This window comes from Meles meles, chromosome 18 (genome assembly GCF_922984935.1).
Source record: "Meles meles chromosome 18, mMelMel3.1 paternal haplotype, whole genome shotgun sequence".
In the NCBI taxonomy this organism is placed as follows: Eukaryota; Metazoa; Chordata; class Mammalia; order Carnivora; family Mustelidae; genus Meles; species Meles meles.
In genome coordinates this window covers 56,800,749-56,823,513 of record NC_060083.1, presented here as the reverse complement: position 1 = coordinate 56,823,513, position 22,765 = coordinate 56,800,749, and the positions used below count along the sequence as shown (strand labels likewise).

At 52.6% G+C, this 22,765-nt stretch overlaps 2 protein-coding genes across 4 annotated transcripts in view; one reads left to right on the top strand and one right to left on the bottom strand.

Moving 5' to 3' along the window:
- Window positions 1–541: 541 nt before the first annotated feature.
- COG1 (component of oligomeric golgi complex 1) lies at window positions 542–13,139 on the bottom strand. Of its 3 annotated transcripts, XM_045983893.1 has the most exons (14): window positions 12,786–13,138; window positions 10,283–10,527; window positions 9,951–10,132; window positions 9,635–9,805; window positions 7,449–7,602; window positions 6,700–6,910; window positions 5,550–6,341; window positions 4,620–4,766; window positions 3,975–4,136; window positions 3,090–3,217; window positions 2,513–2,621; window positions 1,967–2,076; window positions 1,809–1,887; window positions 542–731 (listed from the first exon to the last, which is right to left on the bottom strand). In XM_045983893.1, exons 1-14 carry the CDS (start codon window positions 13,098–13,100, stop codon window positions 594–596), a joined length of 2,943 nt encoding a protein of 980 aa, XP_045839849.1. In that variant the 5' UTR covers window positions 13,101–13,138; the 3' UTR covers window positions 542–593. The 3 variants fall into 3 exon arrangements, 2 of the variants coding, with proteins under 2 accessions (XP_045839849.1, XP_045839850.1); XM_045983894.1 differs by lacking the exon at window positions 10,283–10,527 and having other exon boundaries at window positions 12,786–12,914; XR_006815833.1 differs by lacking the exons at window positions 542–731; window positions 1,809–1,887; window positions 3,090–3,217 and having other exon boundaries at window positions 2,037–2,076; window positions 12,786–13,139.
- Window positions 12,496–22,765, top strand: part of SLC39A11 (solute carrier family 39 member 11) — a 390,505-nt gene continuing 380,235 nt past the window's right edge. The window contains exon 1 of the mRNA XM_045983907.1: window positions 12,496–12,690. The gene's annotated coding sequence lies outside the window, so the exon portion shown is untranslated. The remainder of the gene's footprint in view (window positions 12,691–22,765) is intronic.

Sequence of the window (22,765 nt, the reverse complement as noted above, 5' to 3'; positions counted from 1 at the left end):
CATTGCCATACTACCTCTTAGCACGTAGACGTCCTGTTGAAAGTACTCACTCCTCTGGAACAGGAGAACAATCAGATCCAAGTTAGACTGTGTCAGTGAAGCAGCCTTGCTAGTAACTATCTTCTCTCTTCGTTATATATTTGTATTTCTAGAGAGAATGTCTTTCAGACTTGTATACCCAGCTCACTTCCGCTACTGTTACTCCTCCAAAGCCTCCATCTCAGACTTAGTAGGAAACAGGGCACAGTTCGGACAGGCGAGGAGTACGTAATGACCTCTGTCTCACTCACTGACTTGTTCTATCAGCAGCTTCCGTGATCTCGCTGGGAATCCGCTTTGGGGTTCAAGAACTCAGGCGCTGGGGAATGCTGACCGACTGTAAGCTATCTGAACTGCTGTCTCGAGTCACAAGTATTGTGAAACCATGGGACAAGGAGTCACTGTATGCTTAAAGGAACCCCTAACGGTAACTGGGGGGCCACATTCCACCGCTGAAACTGGAAGGACTGGTGTGGCTTAGAAACAAACAAGCAGAGGCACCTTTAGCAGAAATGATGTAGTATTTATTTAGAGAGAGACGGATACGTCCCGTGTTATTTAGTCATACTAGAGAGCCAACCTAGCTTGAACAACGAAGGCGTGGACGCGTCTTCTTCCTCACTGACCAGCTGTCGGAACAAGGAGCCAGGCTGCGCTGGGTCACCCGCTTGGGAGAGTGCCGGGGGGACAACCTGCCATGCGTGTAGAGGAAAGTGCCTTAGAGTCTACCCAGACCCTCCTGCCTGCTCACACCCGCCACGGCACGCAGAGTCCGCACGGCACACACAAGCGGATCTCAGAAGCACGGATAGCTCTAGTCAGGGGACTCTGCTTTGTCAACCCTGACAAAGGACAGAGGGGACAAAATGAGATCTTATGGGACAGAATGAGCATTTGAAGAGGAGGACTATCCTAGGAAAAGGGTAAACACAGGTACCTCCTTTCTGTGGTCTGAGCCTCTCCTACCGACGGAACTTACAAGTCCGTTACTTGAGGCAGAGTCAGGGTTCCGGGGGAGCGCCGGCTGGGCCCTGGCTGCGGAGGGGAGGGCCTGGGCCGGGAGCCCATGCTTTTCACTATCGCCTCCCATGCTGTACAACCAGAGTTTTGAGGCGAAGTTTGGTCTTACTGGGGTTGATGGCCGGGGAGGTGGAAAGGACACATTGCTAGCATTTTGTCCAACAAGAAAGCAAACAGAACTAGACGCTGTGAGAAGACAAGCTGTCTGGGCTCAAGCACACGCGTCCATGACACAACTCAGAAATACCCAGAAGGGCTCCTGCGGGCCTAATGGATGGCAGTCGACTGAAATAAAACGTGTATTAACAAGAAAATGTCAAACTCGAGAAAGCAAATTCCCTTTTATCCCACCCAACTGCAAGAAATAGGAAGATGAAACCACCACGACAAAACAAGTCTTTTCCCCAACAAGGACAGCCGTGGTGCTGGGGTAAGCGGCTACCTCTTCCACCCTGCGAATAGCAAGAAATACACTCCATCCTGTCCTGCTTGTTTTCTACAGCCTTGGCAGCCTGAGATAACATCTCCATTATGAGGCTACTTGATAGTATAAATGGGCATCGTTTAAAACTGCTCTCAGCTCAAGCTAGTGAAACCTTGTACTCTGTATTGCGCCGCCATTAAAAGCAGCATTAGTGCACGTTGTCCTCCAGTTCTTTATCGATTACGGAAAGGGGAGCTCATCGGGCGGTTTGGTGGGAGACAGGGACCGGATCCCCCTGGGCGCGCCCCCTGCTCTCTGCACTCACCTGGGCTTTGGTTTCCATGCTTCTGCTGGTTGATTTGGCCTTTCGGGCACTTGTCATGCTCAGTGGAAGAAGGCCAAACCTCCAAGACAAGATGAAGAATTTCAGTGGCATGAACAGGAAGCTCCGGGGCCCCCCACACAAGCTCTCTGAATCCTCACCTGATCTGACTCGACGCCAGGGGCAGTATGTTATGGGGTTCTTGCGAGTTGAATGTGCAGCTCCGGGGGGTGAAAGGATTCTCTGTTCCAGTGACCAGTCCGAACAGAACCTGACAGACAGGAAATGGGGCACAGTGACAGGCTGGGCCCTGTCTGGTTAAAAAGAGAAAATCCCTTCTCTTGTTTTTCACTGTCCTTTTGGGGAATGTTCCTTGCAGCATGTTTACGCTTCAGAATTACCTTTTTCACTGCCCACAGGTCACAATCTTTATTCCTCTTTCCGAGGCCTCGATAAAACCTCCATAATCCTTATCTACAGCTGGAGGGGTGAGATCACAGCTGCCTCTGCAGTGAGATTTTAATCTAATCCTCTTTCAGCCCTTCCAACTAAACTGAGCTATTTGCATCCCGGCCCCCTCCCGACACTGCCACCCGGAGCGCTAAGGGCTGGAGCAGGTTCACGCTACCGCTACCGTCTGAGCCCGCGTCTGAGCCCGCGGCTCTGCGTTCCCGCTGAGGGCGTCTCTCTGCCTCTCCGTGACTTACAGAAGTTCGCTGCACCAGGCGGTTAAGGTTGCTGTTGAGGTGCGGCGTGAAAACATCCAGGTCAAATGGGTCAATGAGCGACTCCAGATAGTCAGCCACTTTCTCAAGTCTGGAAAGAGGAGTATGATTATTCTCCACGGTTTTTTTTTAGGTCAAAACCCGACCTTATGGCATTTCAATGCTAAAGAAACCCCGTATTTGGATTCTTTCTTGCTGGCTTGGTAGCACTTGACACTGCCCATTGGGCTTGGGTAACCCTCAAGAGTTTTAACCTGCCTGCTAAGATGTCTGCGTGAAGTCCTTTCCTTCCTCGTGTTGTCAGCGACAGAGTCAGAGGCTCAAATTATACCCCGGAGTTGATGGGCTGACTCGGGAGAGGCCTGAGATTCCGCCCACTGCACTTGACCATGGCATTTATCCAGCAGGTGGTCATTACTGATCTAGCTGGTCATGCGAGCACTTCCTGGTTAAAGCCAACAGCTAACGCACAAGAGGCTGTCTCTTGGTGGCTTTCTGGAAAGGAGCTGTGTGTCCTCAGCAGAGGCGGCCCTGGCAGAGCCCACTGGGGCTCGTGTACCTGGAGTCTTGTCTGTTGCGGCCACTCTTCACCTCCTCACCCCTGGCCGTCAGAACAACGCTGAGACAGCGCAGATCATAGAGCAGCTGCAGGGCCCGATTCTGGGTCATCGGGAAGGCGCCTTCTTTCTGCAAATGAATTTCCCGTCCCCACCCAAGAAGGGAGGGGATTTGTAACCGGAGCAGAGTAAACAGTTTCGTGTACTCAACAAGGGCAGTTTGATGTCACAACAATGGGTTTTGTTCAAAACTTGGTCTTAAACCAAACTGAAAACCTTCAAACAAAGGCTTCGGGTGCTCCAGACTGCCCTTTTTGAAGAAAAAAATCTGTTGCATGAAGGACAGGCATTTTGTGGAAGCTCAGGAGAGGAGACGTCCCTGAATTCCTTCCCAGATCAGGAGCTAGTGCTGTCTTAACCGCGTCACTAAGAAACGAGAACATCCACCATGGGCAGAATATTCCAGGGAAGGGGCAAGGACGGTGGTGGGCTGGGAGACGGGAGCTCCCTCAGGCGAGCGCCTTTGCGTGCCACATGCTGCCCTGGGCAGGGTCACCTGCCACTCCTCCCAAGCAGTTCTCCAAGCGACCACACTTGACCCCAGAGAAACCGAGAAAGCTTCAGGCTTTGTCCAAGGCTGCAGCACGTACGCGGCAGTGCTGGGGTTGGACACCAGGCCTTTCCCCTTCCCGCTGAACTGCCTTTTGGTGCAGACCTGCTTGATGCTCGGGAGGGGGCACGATGAACTTGCAGAAGGGGAAGCCACTACTGATTAGCCAGCGCTGAGCGTAGACACTTGGAATCCTTGCTGGGAACTGCCCAAACCCGAGGGAAAAAACCTCGGGTTTTTATTTCTGTTTTTAGAGGGAAAAAATTCAAACACCTACCTTCACCTGTTTTTCTTCTGCAAGTTTCTCATAGGCAGCTACCAGCTGGACCACACAGCTTTTCAGCATCTCCTGCACTGTCACTTTTGGCAAAGCGTGGCCTCCAACCCGATTAATTTCCTGGCAGAGGCTAAACAGGAAGGACTGGACGTACCAGGATGGCTAAAAGAACAAAGGACTGTTGAGTCAGCAACCTGTTCCCATTGAATGAAACGTGGTAAAAGTGGGTCTGTTTATCCTTACTAGGCTCATGCCCCAGGACCTGGACCTCCCAGGCACCCCCCCCCCGCCCCCCAGCAGGCCAGTTAATAGATAAAAGTGACCATCGCTGTCACTGGTTTGGTGGCTGGGGGCTGACCTGGCAGGTGGCACTATGTGTTATGCTGTTTTCACTTCGGGGCGAGCAGCTCTCCAATGAGCAGAGCCCAGGCTCCACGGGAAGTAATCACCAGCTGACTTCCCCAACAGTCCACCACCTCCTTGGCCCAACGTCTACTCCACCCATGGCCGAAACTTATCAATGCCACTTCTGGCTCTTCTGAGGAAGCTGTATGTTGGCTGATTTTCCTGTCTTTTTCCTTTCTGCAGAGTGGGCTGTTCGGCCCAGTCCATCCCACAGGCGCTCTCCCGGGGGCACCCGCTCACCTGTACAGGGAGTCGGATTGTGGATGTAACACTGTGGCCAGACTCGGCTTCCTCTTGGATTTCCAGTTCATCCCAGCTGGTGGCTGCGGCCAGGACTGAGCCGGCATCATCCAAAAGTAACGACTGGGTGAATCTATGAGCCAAAACCTGGTAATAAAAGGCAGATAACCAACAAGCCACTCAGCTCCTTTACGGACTGTCTCAAACTACTTGACTTATCTTCAGCCCAGCTTCAGCTGCTTCCGCCACTCTCAGGCTGATTATCTACGTCAGCCTTGGGGATTTTGCTGTAACTACCTTACACACGTCAGGGGCCACCCCTTAAGACAGCAGGGGAGACTGCGGGGAATAGGACATTTGGGTGGAAGAGTGGAGCATTCGGACCCTTGTCCAGGGAGGGCTGTCACTCTTATCAGACGCAAGGACAAAAAGCCAGAGTCTGTGTCTATAAAGTCCGGGCTAACCATGTGAATGGAAAAGGTTTTTACTTCGGTGCTGTCTCACTATCCCAGAGAAGTGGAAGCAAGTGAAGGGAGAACTCTCGTTCCCTCAAGCACGCGGTGCAGTGAGCACTGGGCATTATATAAGACTGACGAATTCCAGCCCTGCGCCTCTGAAGCCAGTAATACATTGTATGTTCATTAACTGAATTGAAAGAAACAAATTCAAAAAAAAAAAAGGAAGTGGACTGGAAAGTCAAGCTATGCCAACGCTACACATGCCATCCTTGTTACAACTGACATCTCCCTGGTTCAATACTTCCAGGTACATCATAGAGATATAAAATAAAATAGGTTTTATTAAATGTTTCTCAAAAAAAAAAAGGAAAGAAAAGACCCCCGCTGCGGCTGGCCAGCCTGGAACATGACGGAAGGGAGGCAGGATGGGGTTGCCTGGGGAGCACGGGAAGACTGTGTGCGTGTCACTCACCTTCACAACCGCGGAGCTCCAGACACGGTAGCCCATCACGCTCTGCCGGAGGAGGAGTTCCTTAACTTCCTGCCACTTGGTCTGCACGGGAATTATTTCCTGTGTTTTCCCCTTTCCTTGTTTTTTCAGAGCCCTGGGATCCCTTGCTGGTTTCTCGGAGCTCCCTGACTTTCCCAAAATGCACTGCTTCAGATGGGGACACAGGTCTCCCAGAGACTGGCAGAGTCTGGCCATGAAGAGGACCGCAGGCAACTTGACACCGCCGAGGACATCCTGCTGCCCCTGCATGGCCCGCTCGGCGCCCTGCAGCTCTGCCTGGATGCGCTCTGTGATGTGCTTGATGCACGCCACCGAGTGGGTCTGCAGCGTCTCCCGCACCGTCCCCGCATCCGCGTACCTGTCGAAGGCACAGCCCTTGGCCGGCGCGGGGGAGATATCCTTGGGCAGAGACGCGTCCGCCGAGGGGAGGTAAGCCAGGAGGTCCTCCAGCTTGACCTTCAGTTTAGAATCCAGGGCAGAGCAGAAGTTCTGGACACAAGGGCTAATGGCCTGTGCCTTCATGGAGAGCCCGCTGCTGGCCAAGTGCCCTCGGTGTGCCACGCTCACCCAGGCAGCGTCGGGAGGCAGGTCTTGGGGGCTCTCGGACCACAGGAAGAGAGACATGTTGTGCTCAAAGTGGATGTGCTTATTTGAACTGGAGCTGCTGGCGTTGCCCTCGAGCTCCTGCAGGGCTGAGACGAGCAGCTCCTTGGAGCTGGTGGAGATGGAGTCAAAGCCTTCTTCAGTCAGAGTCTGAAAGAAAGCGAGAGGAGTTCCAGTCAGGACTCCTGTCAGGAAATCTGCCCCAAGCGTCAGTCCATCCTGGCACTCTGCATGCTCTCCAGCATGCTCAGGAGGATGACACAGTGGTGGCAGAGAAAGGAGTTGTCACTGATGGCCATGGATGCGTTCCTGACCAGGTGACAGAGGCCTGGTCTCTTTGCGCACCACAGTCTGGATCTCTGCTCGTATCTACGGTTCGTTTTCCAGAAGAGCCATCCCTCAGTCAGTCAGCACAGAAAGAGTACACTCAGGAGGTGACCGAAGGTCCCCCAGTCAAAAGCTCATACTAGGACTGGCCAGGAGCAACTGGACCATGGGATCTCCTCACCTGTAATCGGTCAAGGAACAGCTGCTGCATCAGATCCTCCCAGAACAAGAGTGGCTTCTCGAGAAGCCGCTGACATATCAGCTCCCAGCTGTGACTGGTGGATTCGTTGCTAAGTAGTTCCCATATGGCATCGCGGACCCCTGCGAGACCTTTCATGCTCTTCACATACATAAGCAGGTTGGTGATCCCGTTTTTAATGTCTTCATTACACCTGCGACAAAATCCTGTTTCTTGGATCTGATTAGGTTCATGGTTTTCACACCTTTATTAAGAAAAGCCGCAGGACTCCACTCGAAAACCTCCACCGGGGTCCCCACATTAGTACTTGTATCTCTCAGGGTTTTTATAAATATGTATAAACTGCACTTCTGGCTAGGTTTGGGGGTGAGGTCCACCCTCGCCTCCCTGAGATATCTATTTGGAAGGAAGTTTAGAGCCTCCTAGAATGGCTTCAAAAACCATTGCATTTAAATAAAAACTTAAGAGTGGCCGAACTCTTACACAGAATATTAAATCCTGCAGGTAATATCTGAAAGACGAATTCACTCTTGGTTCTCTCACAGTTGGGGCTAACCTGTCACGAAGGCAGTGTCCGCTGGCTGAGCCAGTGACTGGTATGACCCAGAGGGCAGCAGGCAGAGCACTGTCTGGACGATCAAGCCTCTCCCTCCTTTCTCAGTGGCCTCACTGGCCCTCGTGTGGCTGCAGGGGTGGTCCCTGCCAGCCTCAGGAACGTTCTGGCTACTCACATGTGGATCCATCTCTGCAGCGTGTCTCTCAGGTACTCCTGGCTGATGGGCTGCGCGAGCGTCCGGAGCGCCGGCTGGAACTGGACGACGGACGCTGGCAGGTGTTTGAACCAGCTGCAGAGTTTCATCTCCTGCAGAACGCCGGTGCCCTTTCCTAAGAGAAGGCCCAGTGACAAGTCATGGGGCCGTCCTTTGAAAGGCAGGTTAAAAGATGGACCTAGAAGCAACTTCCAAAAATCATCTAGTCTTCCTCTGGGCAGATCAGCCTGGACCCCTGGGATGGGAAAGTCTAGAATGTATGTTCATCAGGGAGCTGGCAGCTTCCCGCCAACTCTGGGCACCCCAGCAGAGAAGGGGAAGGACAGGGAGGAAGGAAGTGGGGACAGGGAAGGGAGAGAAAGCAGTACTGAGCGCTCGACGCTCGGCCCTCGAAGCTGTCACAAGATACAAGGTGATAGTTTCCCTGTCGCCACCATCCTCCGGCCAGCAGAAGACCCCACACCCTGGTCCGTGGCTGCAGCACCTCAGAAGTGTCCTCCCAAGAAGGACGCAGGCATCTGTGGGGCGACTCTGGGAGGCCCCTTCACTGTGTTCTGGGCATGAGCGAGCACCTCCAGAGTTGGAAACACAGGGGTCCTTCTAAGGTCCTCTGCCCTTGTTGTCCAAAGCCGTGATAATTAGCCCACACTCACCCTGCACGAGGGGGTGAAGCATTAGGTGGAATACCCAGAGCGAAGCCAGGGCATAAGGAAGCAGCTCCCTCCGAAGATAAAGAAAGCCCAAGGAGAGGCTACATAAACATCGGTCTCTCTGAAAATGACCAGTGGCTGTCCTCATGTTCTGCCTGTTTCTCTGCTACCCTTGGCTGGGCCTCCTCCGCCCGGCCTGTGTTCTGGAGCACCGAGGCGCAGTCCTCTGCCATCCTCTCTTCTTCCTGATCATGTCCCCTCTCTCCACAGCTTCAGACAACAGCCGTGTGCACAGATGTGTGTCTCCAGCCGGACCTCTTACTGCTGTTCTGGACCCACAGTCACCTGCCCACTCCACATTCCCGTTCCAAGGGCTTCACTGTCCCCAAAGCAATGTTTTCAAGAGTGAACTCATAATCAGCCCTTTCAAACCAGCTCTTTTTCTAGTAAACCTGGGCACCTCCTTTCCATACTCTCCCCTCCAATCCACCAAATCCCCTGCTAAACAGATGTCCAAGTTGTCCAGCTGGCCCCCATCATCTGCCCCCCACGTCATGAGGACAGCTTCCCAGGTGAGCTCTCGGCATCCACTCCAGACCCCATGGAGAACCACTGCCACGTAAAAGCCAACTGTATTTAATTCCAGTTAGGATAAGTGCCATCAAATAAAAGCACAGGATGTATGGGAACGTATTATAGAAAACGAATAAGCCTGGAAGGTCCTCTCAAGCTATCCATCGTTCTCTAGATAAAGTCCAAATTCTCTAGCCTGGTCTGCACAGCTCTGCATTATCTGGTCACATCTAATAGACTGGCTAATAATCTAATAAACTGTCTCTTCTCATGCTGCTCCTCCTCCCACCCAATACCCCTTAGCTTCACCTGCTTACTTTTAGTTTCTCAAATATACGAACATCTTCCTTGCCTCAGGACCTTTGCACATCCCATCCCTGTTGCCTAGAACTCTTTTCCTTGCCTTCTTCACCTAACTCTTACCGAACTTTCAGGTTTTAAATATTCTCCAGGGTGCCTGGCTGGCTCAGCTGGTTAAGCGACTGCCTTCAGCTTAAGTCATGATCCAGGAGTACCAGGATCGAGTCCCATATCAGGCGTCCAGCTCCACGGGGAGTCTGCTTCTCCCTTTGACCGCCTCCCCTCTCAAGCGCTCTCTCTCTCTCAAATAAATAAATGAAATCTTAAAAAAAAAATCATTCTCCAGGGAAAGCATCACTGGTAGGGTCCCTCCTTTTCAGTGCTCCCAAGTCAACTTGTACTTTGCCTTCCTAGTAGTGGCCATTTTGTTATCTAATAGATAAGTATTTGTGAGTTCAGTATTTGCCTCTGCCACTAGACCGTGGCCTCCATGAAGACGGGGTCCGTATCTGTCCAGTGCACCGCTGCATCCCCACAGCCCAGCACAGTAGCAGGCACATGGCGGGTGCCGAGTCGATAACAGATGACTAACCTGGGAAGAAGAGGGGTTGGTTAAGAGCTCACCGGGAGGATGCTGGCCTGTGATGGTCTCCAGAGTTGAGAAGAGCAAGCCACATGGCAGGGTTGGATCTGGCAGCTGACCTTCTGGTAAAGTGTAGAAAAGAGCATGAGCTTGGTTCAAAGTGGTAGCCAGCAGCTCCACTAATGAGCAAATCTGGGCCTTGATGCCGGCACCTACAAGAAGAAACCATCCTTCTGTAAACGGTTTTCTTTAGTAAAGTGAGAAACAGAGAACATTCTAGGTGCTTCAGTCTCCCTCGGCTCCCCCTTCTCCATTCCCTTGTTTAAGGACCATATTTTGGAAAGAAGCCAAACCCACCATGGTGCGGCTGGTCGAGTAGTTTCTGAATAGCTGCCTTTCTGGCCAACAGGAAGTCTGTTAGGGCTTGGCGAGGAGAACTCTCTTCCAAGAGCATTATGGAGCACAGGGCCTCAGCTACAGCTTGGTCAGACACGGCTTGGCATTTGAGCAGCATCTTACTTTCATGCAGAATAGTTGACCTAGGAAGAAGAGAAAAGAGAGCAACAGGGGATTTTTTACATCTTGGGAAGAAGGACCTTGGTCCATCAGGATAGAAGACACATCCCGTAAACCGGCAGTGGTGAAGTATGGCCGTCCCTAGAGCAGATCTTTTCGCTGGATCCACGTACCGGAAGTGGCTGGCTGCAGCGACCTGCCGGATGAGTATGGGGAATCGTGAGAGGACCGGGCTGTATCGGGAACCAGAGGAATCCAGCTGGAGCAGGTTGTGAAGGCGGCCGCAGAGCAGGTAGAGCTGTGTGGCGTGGAGATACTGGGAGGCCTCCATTGAGCTCCAGATCTTCTCAGGAATTTCTAAGAGTAGCTTGATCTGGGCAGCCATGCTGTAGAACTTCTCCTGCGATGGCTGCTGGGGCTACAGGGCAAGGCACAGCACAAAGGCAGAACACACAAGCGCAAGGTCAGTGTCTGGCAGGCTTGTGGAGAAATATGGGGGTACTGTAGGGTACAAAGCTTTTATTAGGCCGGAGTCCATGCCACTTGGTAAAGGTCTCAAAGTTAGGTGTAGTAAAATGACTCGAGTCAGGAGGGCTGTACAGCCCCACCCAACCCTCCCAGCTGGGTGCACCTGGGCTCAGTCCCACGGAGACACAAGCTTAATCTGGTCATCTCAGCCTGGTTATCCTTGACAGCAGGGAGCCCTACAGACCACCACTCAAGTGAGCTTTCTCCTCTATTCTGACGTTCAGCCTCCCTACACTTGCCCCCGCTTCTTTGACTGTGTGATGGACTCCTTTGTTACTCATCCATCAAATCTCCATCTGGTGTAGTCCTCACGCCTCTCCCCGCCTCCGTCCTCCTGACTCCAGGACTCCTACCCTAGAGCATCAGCTCTTAGCAGAACACCACACCCACCTCGTTTTTAGTCCTCACCACTCCCAAGGCCCAGGGGAGCCTTTTCTGTTGCTGCCCTGCTAAGTTTCTCTGCCATTCCATAATCAGTATGTTCAAAACTAAATTCATCTCCCTACCAAAAATTTTAGGCATCTGACTTCCACATGTATCGTAGCGTACCTAAGCACTCCACACCCAAGTTCCCAGGAGATTCATATCCTTCCGATGGTTCTGATCTGGAGACAGCAGGAGGGGGAAGAAGGGGACTATAGGTGTCTAGTGGGTTGAGGCCAGAGGTGCTTATAAACATCATAGAATGCACACGACCGTCTACAACAGAATGATCTAGCCCCAAATGTCAAAAGCACCAGGGCTGAGAACTCCCGCTTTAACCAAACTGATTACCTGTTCTTGTCTTTTCATACTCCAGACCTACATTCCAAATCTCATCTGTCATGAAGGCCCTCCTTACTGAGAAGGACTCAAGCCTGAAGTGACTTCCTTCGAAAATCTTACGGTAAATGTACGTAATTATTTTCGAACCAATTACCCATTATCCTAAAATGCTTTCTACTGTTATTCTGAATTATTCAGTTTTCTCATCAACTTTCCATGCATTTAATTCCTTGACTAGATTGTAAGCTCCCTCAGAGCAGGGGTTAGAGGGCTTCTGTTTCTTTGTACCTGAACATATAGAGGGCACTCATATTTTTGTGGGTCTGAGAATAACTCAGATATAACAACTATAAAAAATAAATACATTTCTAAAGTCAGGCACAGTACCAGTTAGTTTTCTAATAAGCCATGAAGCAATCCTCAACTACAGGAAAGGCTGGCCACCCAGGAGGAGACAGGTATAAACGCACAGCCTACAGAGGAGAGGGACAAGGTCTCTCATTTCAAAGGTTGTGTTGTGTGAGCCCTGCCCACTGACCCAGATTCTTCTAAAACACAGTTGTATTAAAAAGTTCCAAGAGGGAGAAGTTCTACGTTGTATTTGGAAGTTCTTCCCTGTGCTATAGGGTTCTTCCCCTATAAGGGGTGGTTAGCAAATTCCCGGTTTATCTTTCTGACCCTCCCTACCCGTTCACTTAGTCATTCCTAAGTGGAGATTCTTTAGGAATGCAAAATGCTGTTCCGGGATTAGGATGTATTTAAGGCTGAATCGTTCCACGCCAGGTCTAATCATTAGCGTCTGAAGGGAAAAAACCACTTAGGATAACTTGATTAGAATAACTTCAGTTCCCTGAAATGAAAATGTTCCACTGTTGGAAGAAGGGGGCTTGACGGCTGGTACGGTCATTCAACGACTCCACCAAAGGTAGAACAGCTCTTTGGGTTTGGGGAGCTTATTCTCGGGAGTGAGGTGGGGGAAAGCCCGGGATGAGGAATGAACGATATGAGGGGAAGGTGCCAACATAAGGGAGAAATGGGTTGTAAGCAGGTCGGAAAACGTAACCCAGGGAATGAGCCGGTCTAGCGAGAGACCCCTGGCGTTTACGTCGAAGGCTGGGAGAGCCCAGCGAAGCCACGAGACAGGTAGGCAATCAGGGCCCGGAAGTCAGGGAAGGCTCCCGTAGGGAGCTGCTGACTGACCCGGGTCCGCAGACGGCGAAAGGACCGCCGGCCTTCTCCCCGGAGGAAGGGAGACCAGAAACTCGCAGCAGGCTCTTCCCCGAGGCAGGTGAGGCTCGCGCGGGGACGGGGACTGACCGGCGGCCGCGGGAGGGCGGGAGGCGGGTCCCTAGGGGGTGTGCGGGACCGGGGTGCGGGGCTGACCTGCGGCTCTCGTGGGGGTCGGGGGACGGCCGAGCCAGCCTGGCGGAGTCGGGCGCAGTATTGGTCGGTGGCCTTCACGGCGTCCACCAGCCCCTCGGCGCAGCGGCGCATCTGGCCGATGGTGTCGGCCGCCTCGATCAGGTCGCGGTACCGCTCGCCCACCATTTGCCGCAGCTCCTCTTTCTTGTGCTCGATCTCGGCCCGAACCTGGCGCTCCAACCCCCGGATTTCCTCCGCTCCATGTGTCTCGAAAAGCGCCGCGGGGTCGCGCAGATCCAGCCGCTTCAGCGCGGGGGAAGCGGCCGCAGCCGCCATGATGGACCCGTCAGCGTCCCGACGGGCCACTTCCGCCCGGAGGCCAGCCGGGGGCCATTTTGGGTGGGGGCGGAAGCGGTTCCGCCCCGCTGCGGGCCCTGCCAGTCCGGGGCTCATCCGGCGGCAGAGGGGCGGGGCCGGGATGAGATGGGCGGGGCCGGGATGAGATGGGCGGTGGTTTTGTTGTTTTTCAACGCAGGCGCGGGGAGTGGCGTAGAGCGCGGGGGCTGGCCATTGGTCTGCGCGCGTGGAGGCGGGGATCCAAATCCAGCGGCGGCCCCGCCCCCCCGCCCCAACCGGTGCAGGTGCCGCCCGGCCGCGTTCGAACTCGGCGTCCCCGGTCGGACTGCGCCGCGTGCTCGGGACGCGGAGAGCCACAGCCTCCCGAAGGCCTGGCACAGCTCGACCCCTCGGCTCGCCGCGGCGCCTCCTGGCACCGGGCGTGCGGCCTTCCCTGGCGTCGTCGTCAGCGTTGTTCTCTGGGCCCCTGACCGAATGCAGTGCCCGGGTGGAGCTGGGGCCGTTCGGGTTCATCGGCAACTTCACAGTTCCCGACCGGCTCTTCCCTAAGGCGCGCGTCCGCTCGCTTTGCTTCGGTTTTTCTTTGATGTCCATCATTTTGGGGCTTTCGTTTTTACTTCAAGCCAGGGTTTCACCACGAAGGATGCGCCGGCATCCGCGTGGGGCGGAGGGTGGTGGGCCCAGAGGAAGGGGCTGAGAGACAGCGCCGGGGGTTGCGGGGCGGGGAGCGGGACCTTATTCTTCTAGGTACTTCCAAGACCTTTAGTCTAAAAAAAAAACAAAACACATTTATTATGGGAGCTCATACACTAACCTGGAGAGCATGGTGTACTGTGCCCACCCGCCAGGTCAGCCTTCTCTGTGTCCCACCCTCCACCTCTGTTACTTTGAAGGAAATCCCGAACAGCAAAGATTTCAATTTGTAAATCAAGCCATTCATTTAAACCTCACGAAGTCCTGCGACATAGGGAATATCCTCATTTTACAGCTGGATAACCTGGAACCCCAAGACACTAAAGGATTTACTCAGTGTAATTGTCAAAGCCTGTACACAAAGTTAACTGATTTGGTATACACATCAGCCTTACAAAGTAGGTAGGGATATTTCTATTCCCTGCAAAAACCCAGAGAAGCTTATTTGCCCACCTGAGTTGCTTAGCTAATAAGGGATGGGATCTCCCTGAGATTTTTGAATTCCTGGCGTGTGCCTTTTCTGCTTTGTCACACGACCTCCCACAGACTCAAAACATTTCGTGGTGCTAGGTCTGCAATTTGCTGCCACATCAGTCGAGTTCTGTAGGGGACGTTTTGTTGACGCTGTCTGCCCAGCATCTGTGGAATGTCTTTTCTGTATTTGGGGAAATCACCTCTGTGGGGGCAGATCTTTTCCAGGGACCGCTTACAGCTATGGTGCAAGTCTGTGGGCCCGGGATTGGCTGATCAGACAACAACTTGGGACTTTAGATGGAGAGCAAGAGATGTCAAGCGGCAGCAGGGACATTGAATCCAGCGGGAACTCCCAGCTGCCCATGCTGGTGGTGCTGCTGGTGGCAGCTGTGGGTGACCACAGTGAGGCTCCTCATCAGAACTGATGGCCCAGTGGTCTGCTTTGATTGGGTTCTGACTGTTCCCGCTTCCCCTTTGTTCCCATCTCTTGAGCCTGGTTCTCCAGCTTTCCCGAGATTGCATGAGACGTCCAGTTCTTACTGATACATTTCATTTCTTTGATGATCAAAACCAGTTTTGGTTGGTTGCCCTAGAGTCCCTAACTGACACACCCTTCCGAGTTTCCAGCTCGGTAAGAGTTTGGCGGATGCCTGATCTAACAGCAAGAGGGAGGCCTGTTGAGGCCTCAGTTTTGGTGGGGGACTTGGGAGTTTGTATGAGAAGACTTGCACTGTGCACTCACCTGTCATCTCAGGTAGAGAAAAGGCCAGCAGTGGGCAGGCATCTTCACTGTGGGGGTGTCCTGCAAGCAGGTCTTTCGCCTGCTTCCCCAGCCAAGTTCTTCTGGCTGCCCGGAAGATGTCGCTGTTGCTCTTCTGCGTGCAGAACTGAGCGGCGTACAGAGGCTGTTGCCGAACCTTCCTGCCCTGGAAAGGGGCACTGGAGGTACTGTGTCCGTGACGTTGTCTCCTTTTCCTTTCCCTCCTGCGCCAAGGTCAAGGTCCCATGTTCCCTTCCTCTTCTGTGGTTTTTTTGTTTGTTTTTGGTTTGGTTTGGCTTTTTGCTGTCTGGCGCTCTCCAAACCAGGATGAGGGTCAAGAGCTTCCGCAGCTGGACAAGGCACATGCTGGGGACCGAGTGGCAGAGAGGAGAAACTAGTCTTTTCGTTTTCCTCAAGGCGTTCGTGAGCACCGCCATCATTTTGTTTTGGTTTAGGGAGGAGTGTGCGGGGAAGGGAGGATGTCTTGGTGTCCTTTTCTTCTTTGTACCTTAAATCTTTAAGGGGTAGAAGACATCCAGTGTTTACATTTAAGAGATTATGTTTAGATCATCCTGGCCTTCTGAATTGAAACCCAGGCATTCTGCCAATTATAATAGTTGTTATTTTGAGCCCCGTCTGGGCACTTTGCATATGTTACCTTTAATCCTAATAATAATCCTACAGCGGAGGTGGTCTTATGCTTGTTTGCTAGATAAAGCCAGGTTCAGCAGAACCAAATCACCTGCCCGAGATTACACAGCTAGTCAGCAGCCAAGCCTGTCTACACATCCCGGTCAGCCTGACTCTAAAGTCCTTGATCTTTCTTTTGTCACATTATTATATTCAAAGAAAATTTCAGAACATCAAGAGACAGATGGGCCGAACAATTCTGAGCAATATTCAGATGGTGCCCACGCTGTTTCCTACCTTCTGCAGTTGTCTCAGCAGTTTGGGACCAGAGCTGGAGAGTCATTTGGGGTCACATGGCACCGGCCAGTGTGGCCAGGCCTGGTTGCCCGGAGCCTTGTGCTGGAGGGCTCGCTTTCTTTCTTTCTTTCTTTCTTTTTTTTTTTTTAAAGATTTTATTTATTTGACAGACAGAGATCACAAGTAGGCAGAGAGGCAGGCAGAGAGAGAGGAGGAAGCAGGCTCCCTGCCCAGCAGAGAGCCCAATGTGGGGCTTGATCCCAGGACCCAGGGATCATGACCTGAGCCGAAGGCAGAGGCTTAACCCACTGAGCCACCCAGGCACCCCTAGGGCTGGCTTTCAAAACTGGGAATTTTGCTGTCTCTGGGCCGACTGGCATTGTGGTTTCATTCAGACTGTTGGGGGGACAGGTTTGTCCTTACTTTTTAATAGGAATATGGAAAGCAAGGCAGCATAATGCCTAAAATAGAAGGGTTCTTAACTGTTCTTTGCAGAGACCACAAGTTCGCCTTCCCTTATGCAATATGCGGTCTAGCATCTGGGAAAGACCTTGGCTCCCCCCCTCCCCCCAGGCTGAGTCAATAAGGATTTGCATGATGAGTGACTAGGTCATGAATATATGAATACATGTCACAGAATCACAGGGTACTGGTCCCAAGGCTGCACTGGGAAAAGAGAAAGGATATTCTGCCGTCAGTTACTTAATAGTCAAAGTACCAAAGGCAATAAGACATTCTCACCCATATCAGCCTCCTCACGTGCTTGTTTCAGTCCCTCTCCTTTGACAAACGGTGGCCGCAAGTCAGGCCGTTCCATGTTCAGTCTGAAGAGCAAACCTGCAGAAGACTAACCCCCCCCCCCCACCAGCCCGAAGCCCCCACCATGATGTCGGAGGGAGGGGCATCCCCTCACAGAGTTGGGATGTGAAGGGCGCCGGGCACACCCAGAGAAGAGAGAACAAGCGGAAGAAGCAAGCTTGCCTGGGACCCTTAAACATAGGTTCCTCTCTGGCTGCCCTAGGACAGACAGAAAAGGTGAGAGAAAAAAAGAAAAGGAGAGGCAGCAAGAACAGATGAACAGGGAGGGGAGGAAAGATAGGGAATCTGATGCTGCAAAGGCAGCCCTTGTTGGTAAAAGGAATGCCAGGGGCCGGCCAGACCGAAGGCCGGTGGGATTCAGACGCCGGGTGTTCTCTCTGGGCCGGGATGCCAGTGGGATAGAGCCTAACGCAGTCATCTTGACGTCTCATCTTTAGAGCCCTGTTCACCAGCTGTGTCTGCGGCGCTGACGTTTGTGGTCGGAGAGGTAGTTATCTGACCTGTTTGCAGATTCCTGACGCTCTGCCTTGGACAAATAGCCAGGCAGGCCTCACCCCGGATGAAAGGAGCCTGAACGTCTGGGCTGCACACATTCTCAATACCTTGACTGGGGGGGGGAGGAAAGGGTGGCGGAAAGGTGTTGCGGAGTTCATGCTGCACACGTGACGTCCTTAATCAGTGTGTGATTGAACGTGTACCGTGTTCACTAGCTCTGCACTAGGTGCCGTGGAGAGTACAAAAGACATTTGATTAGCGGTGGGTGACTCTGTAACAGGCTCAGACTTCATGTCCTGTACATGTCTTTTCCCTTCCCTGCCGTTCCACCCTCGCTGCTGAGCCTTTTTCTGTCTGGAGAAAATCCAGGTAATCAGACACGGATGTCCTCATGTGAAACCCGCCGCATCGGTCAGCCCGCTGGCGTATGTAGTTAGATCCTGTACCTGCTGTCTTGTTAGAGCAGAGTGTGCCCGCTCCCCTGACCTCTCCACTTGACTTCTGGATCTCACTCCCCACCTCTCAGAGCTTCACTTCCTTCTCTCCACGGTCTAATTTTCTCCCACTCGGCCAGATCATTCCCGTCACAGGCATCCCCTGCTTTTCAGAAGGTCACGTTAGGCCCCTTTGCTTTGAAGAAAGACCTCCGTTGGTATCGATTTCCACTCGCCAAAAGAGGATTTCACTTTTACGAAAAACAGGCGAAAAGTGCAAACAGCATCCAGCGTCGGTTTTGCAGAAGCCGGGAGAGCAGTGAGTGGGGGACACCCTGCCCCCTGCCCGGAGCCCGCTCAGCTGCCAGCATGTGCCGCCAAGCTCTGAACTGAGTCTGTGAGCATCTGGCTGTATCTCCACCAGTTCTGTGGGTCTGTTACCAAGACGTGTCCCAAAGTATCAGAAAAGGCTAAGAGAGGTGATTTTTTGGGCATCATTTTCCGCGTATGAATTAATGGTAATTGCTTCTTTGAGCCATTCAGGCTACTGAAAGGTTCTGTAGGAACGCTCAGTTTTCAGATGGTGGGTGAAACCTGGATCTTAAAAATATTCTCTGGGAGTTCCCATCGTACAAACATGCTATGTTGTCTTCATGCCTCCTGTCTGCCCCTGTCCATCTCTCCTCCCTGCGTGAGGACGGATTGTCTCCAGGCCCCTCTGATTCTCTTCCTCAGCTCCCCCATCCGGGCTTCTCACATCCCCACCCCGTCCAGTAAAAGTGAGGAAGGCCATCTTGCCAGCGTTGGCTGCTTCTCAATTTCAGCATATCTGACCTGCCCCTGTGGACACTATTTCCTCTGGGCTCCTGCGACGTGCCCCAAGGCCTTCCCTCCTCCCTCGTGAAGCACTTCTCCATCATTTTTGCTGGTTCTACTTCCCGGGCTTGACTTCTGATGCTGGATGGTTCCAGGCTCGAGCCTTAGCACTGGTCCTTCTTGGTCTGTGCTCCCTGTCCAGGTGATCTGCTCCTGCCCCATGGCCGTGTGACTTAGAGTGTCACCAAAGCAGTGGAAATGGAGAGCAAGGAATGGTGTCTGCAGGTGCCATGTCCATTTGTGACTCCAGCCTGAGCTCCTGCAAGACCCCAGGCTCATCTCAAGCTTCATACGTCCAAAATAATGACTCTGCCTGCCACCCATCCTGCCCCATTCCCTGGAGCATCTCCATCTCTGAAAGTGGTACCACCCAGTGATTCATGGCTAGAGACCCAGAATCCTCCTCGACCCCCCTCTCTCTCACCCTCCACACCCCTCCTACTTACAAGTCCCACAGATTGTTCTTCCTCTAGAATAGGGGCTGATTAACTTTTGCTAGCAAGAACCAAAGTCAGTGGGCTTTGCGTGCTCTACGGTCTCTGTCACTATCCAACAAAGCCATCATAGAGGGAATCAGGACTAGACAGGATGTAAATGAATCGGCATGTCCGTGTTCCAGTAATGCTTTATATACAAAAGCAGGCAGAGGGGCCATCTTTGGTCCGCGGACCATAGCTTGCTGATCCCTGATCCACAATAGATCCCTGTCCTTCCTGTCCATCCACTGTCCATCCTGGCGCATCCCCAGCTTCAAACCTCCCATGGTTTCCTGCCCCTTGGGGACAGAGGCAAACTACCATCAAAGACCACCAAGTCCCTGCATGGCCTCACCTGTCCCAGCCCTCTACCACCTCACCTACCTTCCTCCTGTTTCATAAACAAGGTGTTGCTCATTTCTTCACTCTGGCTGTTTCTTTTCGTTCCTTTTTAATTTATTTCAACTTTTTTTTTTTTTTTTTAGAAAGACTATGGGCAGGGTGGAGGAGGGGCAGATGGAGAGGAAAAGAGAGAATCTCAAGCAGGCTTCACACTTAGCTCGGAGCCTGATGTGGGGCTTGATCTCAGGCTTGACCCAGAGTTGGATGTTCAACTGACTGAACCACCCAGGCACCCCATCTGGCTGTTTCTTTTACCAGATCGCCACATGGGGGTCGCCGCTTCTGAGAAGCCCACCTGGGTTGCCTCCATCTAAAATAGGAAGAGCTACCATTTATGGGGCTCACTGCATGTCAGCCTCTGTTGCAGACTCTGCATATGAACTAAGTACATTATTTCATGCTCACAGTTCGCCAGATTCACACATCCCTCTGAACTAGGTCCTGTTCTTACTTTTACTTTATCAAGGAGGAAATTGGGGCCGAGGGAGATTATATGATTTGCTGTGAGTCTCTTAGGAAGTAGCAGAGCTGAGGTATAAACCAGACTGTCTGGCTCTGGGGCCTGTGTGCTTAACCACCTGTCTTCACGCTCCATGACCTTCATCAGAGCATCGGTCACTACTGAGGCTTCGTGTTCCCTCATTAGTTGTATTTGTTTCTTTCTTTCTTTTCTTTTCTTTTTTTTTTTTTTTAAAGATTTTTATTTATTTATTTGACAGACAGAGATCACAAGTAGGCAGAGAGAGAGAGGGAAACAGGCTCCCGCTGAGCAGAGAGCCTGATGTGGGGCTCGATCCCAGGACCCTGAGACCATGACCTGAGCTGAAGGCAGAGGCTTTAACCCACTGAGCCACCCGGGCGCCCCATGTTGTATTTGTTTCTTGAGCGTCTCCCTTACAACAAGGAAGGGAGCCTGGGTCTGTCTCTCCTCTCAATGAATTCCAGAACTTCCAGAACAGTGTCTCGCAACGAAGTAGATGGCTCACTATGTTTTTAGCGCACGGATGATAATTTACCTTTGCAATCAATTAATTTACCGGTATGCTAACAAATCAGTAAATATTCAAAGTACACCTCACTTTAGAATTCCTATGAAAGAGAGAAAATAATCAGCCTTACTCAAATTTTGGAAGTGTGGAATGAAGTCACCTTCTGATCAGCCCTCCGCTCTCCCCCCAAAGGAGGTGCATTCTTTACATTTTTGAAGGTTACTTGTGGAATTAGGAAAAAAGAAAAACCAACCCCAAAACCTCCTGTCCATCTTCACCGTCTTGTTCCCTTATGTTGGTGCTTCGGGCTGTGTGTGGAGTGAGGTCACACAGGCTCATATCCTGGACAGCGATACCGGGAGTCGACAGAAGTTCAAGGACAGGTGGTCACTCACGACCTGGGGGAGCGTCTTCAGCTTGAAGACACAGATGGGTAAGAGAGGCTGTTCGGTTACAACACCGCCGCCCTCGGCTCACCTAGAAGAGAGCAGTAGCCTCCCAGGGGTGCACGGCTGCCCCCTGAGAATATTCGGCTGCGAGGGTACAGTTTGGTGGGATGATGTTTCCCTTCTGGCACCCCTGAAGGAGTAGCTTGGGAAGAAGCAGTTTCTAGTCTGCCTTTCCTTGGGATGAGCACTGGCAGGACCGCGCCCTGTCTTAGGGTGCCCTCAACCTAAAATTGTAAGTAGCAGTGGACGTCTACTGAGGACGGGTCCATTTCAGAGCCTGGGACCCAGGGAAAGCAGAGCTCTGCGGAAGCTGCAGGGCCGTAGGAGGAGGAGCTGGGTTTGCTGGAAGCTGTGCTGGGCTCTCCCTCTCCTGGGTTAGGGGTGCATGTTTGTGGGGTGTTCCGTTTACGTCCTGCCGTGGTAAGGAGACACGTCAACCCTGCTTGGCCCAGCGCTGGATGATAGAAGACTCTGGATCTTTAGACCCAAGAAAATGTGAAGTTGGGGTGTTTGTACATATGGCCTGGGAGTACGTGCAATTGGTTAAAATGTGCTGAAGAGCCAGGTTGGTTTTTTCATGGGCTTTTGGTGTAGATGGGAGTAGGGGAAGAGTATCCCACTCAACCTTGACATTTGAGAAGTTGTGTGCACAGGAAATGATACCTTCCGAAGGGAGGTCATAAAATTGTATTCAGAAGCGTGAGTGCCCCAAGCAGAGTAGCGAGCAGAGTTGGGAGTGGACCAGCCGTAATATTCTGTGGGTAGCACTCAAACCCTGGACCCTTTTGCATCATCTAAGCCATATGGTTATTTTCTGAAAATCCCGTTTATCCTCTGGGAATTTGAGAGTGCTGCTGACGCTGGAAGGCCCCCCTGGCACTCCTCAGCTTCACCCCTACCTAAGGCGGCAGTGTCCCTGAACTCCCCTCCAGCTATGCCGGCAGAGAGTGGGCGGCTTTGAGAGTGCTGTGGTCCCGACACAGGGGCTGGGCCGTGCATGGGAGTGCTGGTGACTGTCCACATGCCTCCTCGTTGCCACCCTGTCTGTGCTCTGGGCCTCTCCCTGTGGGTGCCCTGAGGCGGGCCTCTGTGGACTGCCTCCCTTGGCTCTCTTCCCCTCCAGCTCAGGTCGAGCTGTGGGAGGTGATCAGAGGGGTCCGTGCTGACTCCGGCCCTGGCCGAGTGGCATTACAGACACAGATCCTGCAGACCCGCACCTTCCCCGCGGCTGCTGCTCTCACTGGGCCCGGGTGACATCATCCCCTCCCTCGTCCCTCCAGCTGGAGGGCTGGTAAAGGTTTCCACCTGGCTGCAGCGTCCAGGAGCCTCATCCTTCTCTTGCTGTTGCCCTGACGCCCACCCACACCTCTGCACACAGCACCTTCATTACATTCATTTCAGTTACCCCTCTCGGAGTGTGCCATCTGTTTCCAGCTGGACCCAAAAGCGCTACAGATGGTTACAGACCTGGGATTGGCGGCACGAGCCTCGCCTTCTGGCTAGCACCAGGCCGACCATGGTCTCACACTGGAGGAAAAACCAGGAACACACTCAGCAGTTTCCAACGTGTCATGAACTGCTAAGTTTCTAGAATGTTTCGGGAAGAGGAGGCTCTGTTTGGGACGGGGTGGGGGGGGGGCAGGGAGTTATATCCCTAGTCCGTTCTGGAGGAGACCAAAGTTTAGTTAGGCTTGGCGGGGGAGGAAAGCCCCTTCTCCAGAAGGGAACACCCCGTGTAGATAGAAAGTGTGGACACCTTATCGGCAGACACACAATGCATTTACTTTTCCGCCCTGGCCCGGCTTTCATCTTGCATCACGTGGCTGGTGCTGTCCGTGCCGGCTGAGCTC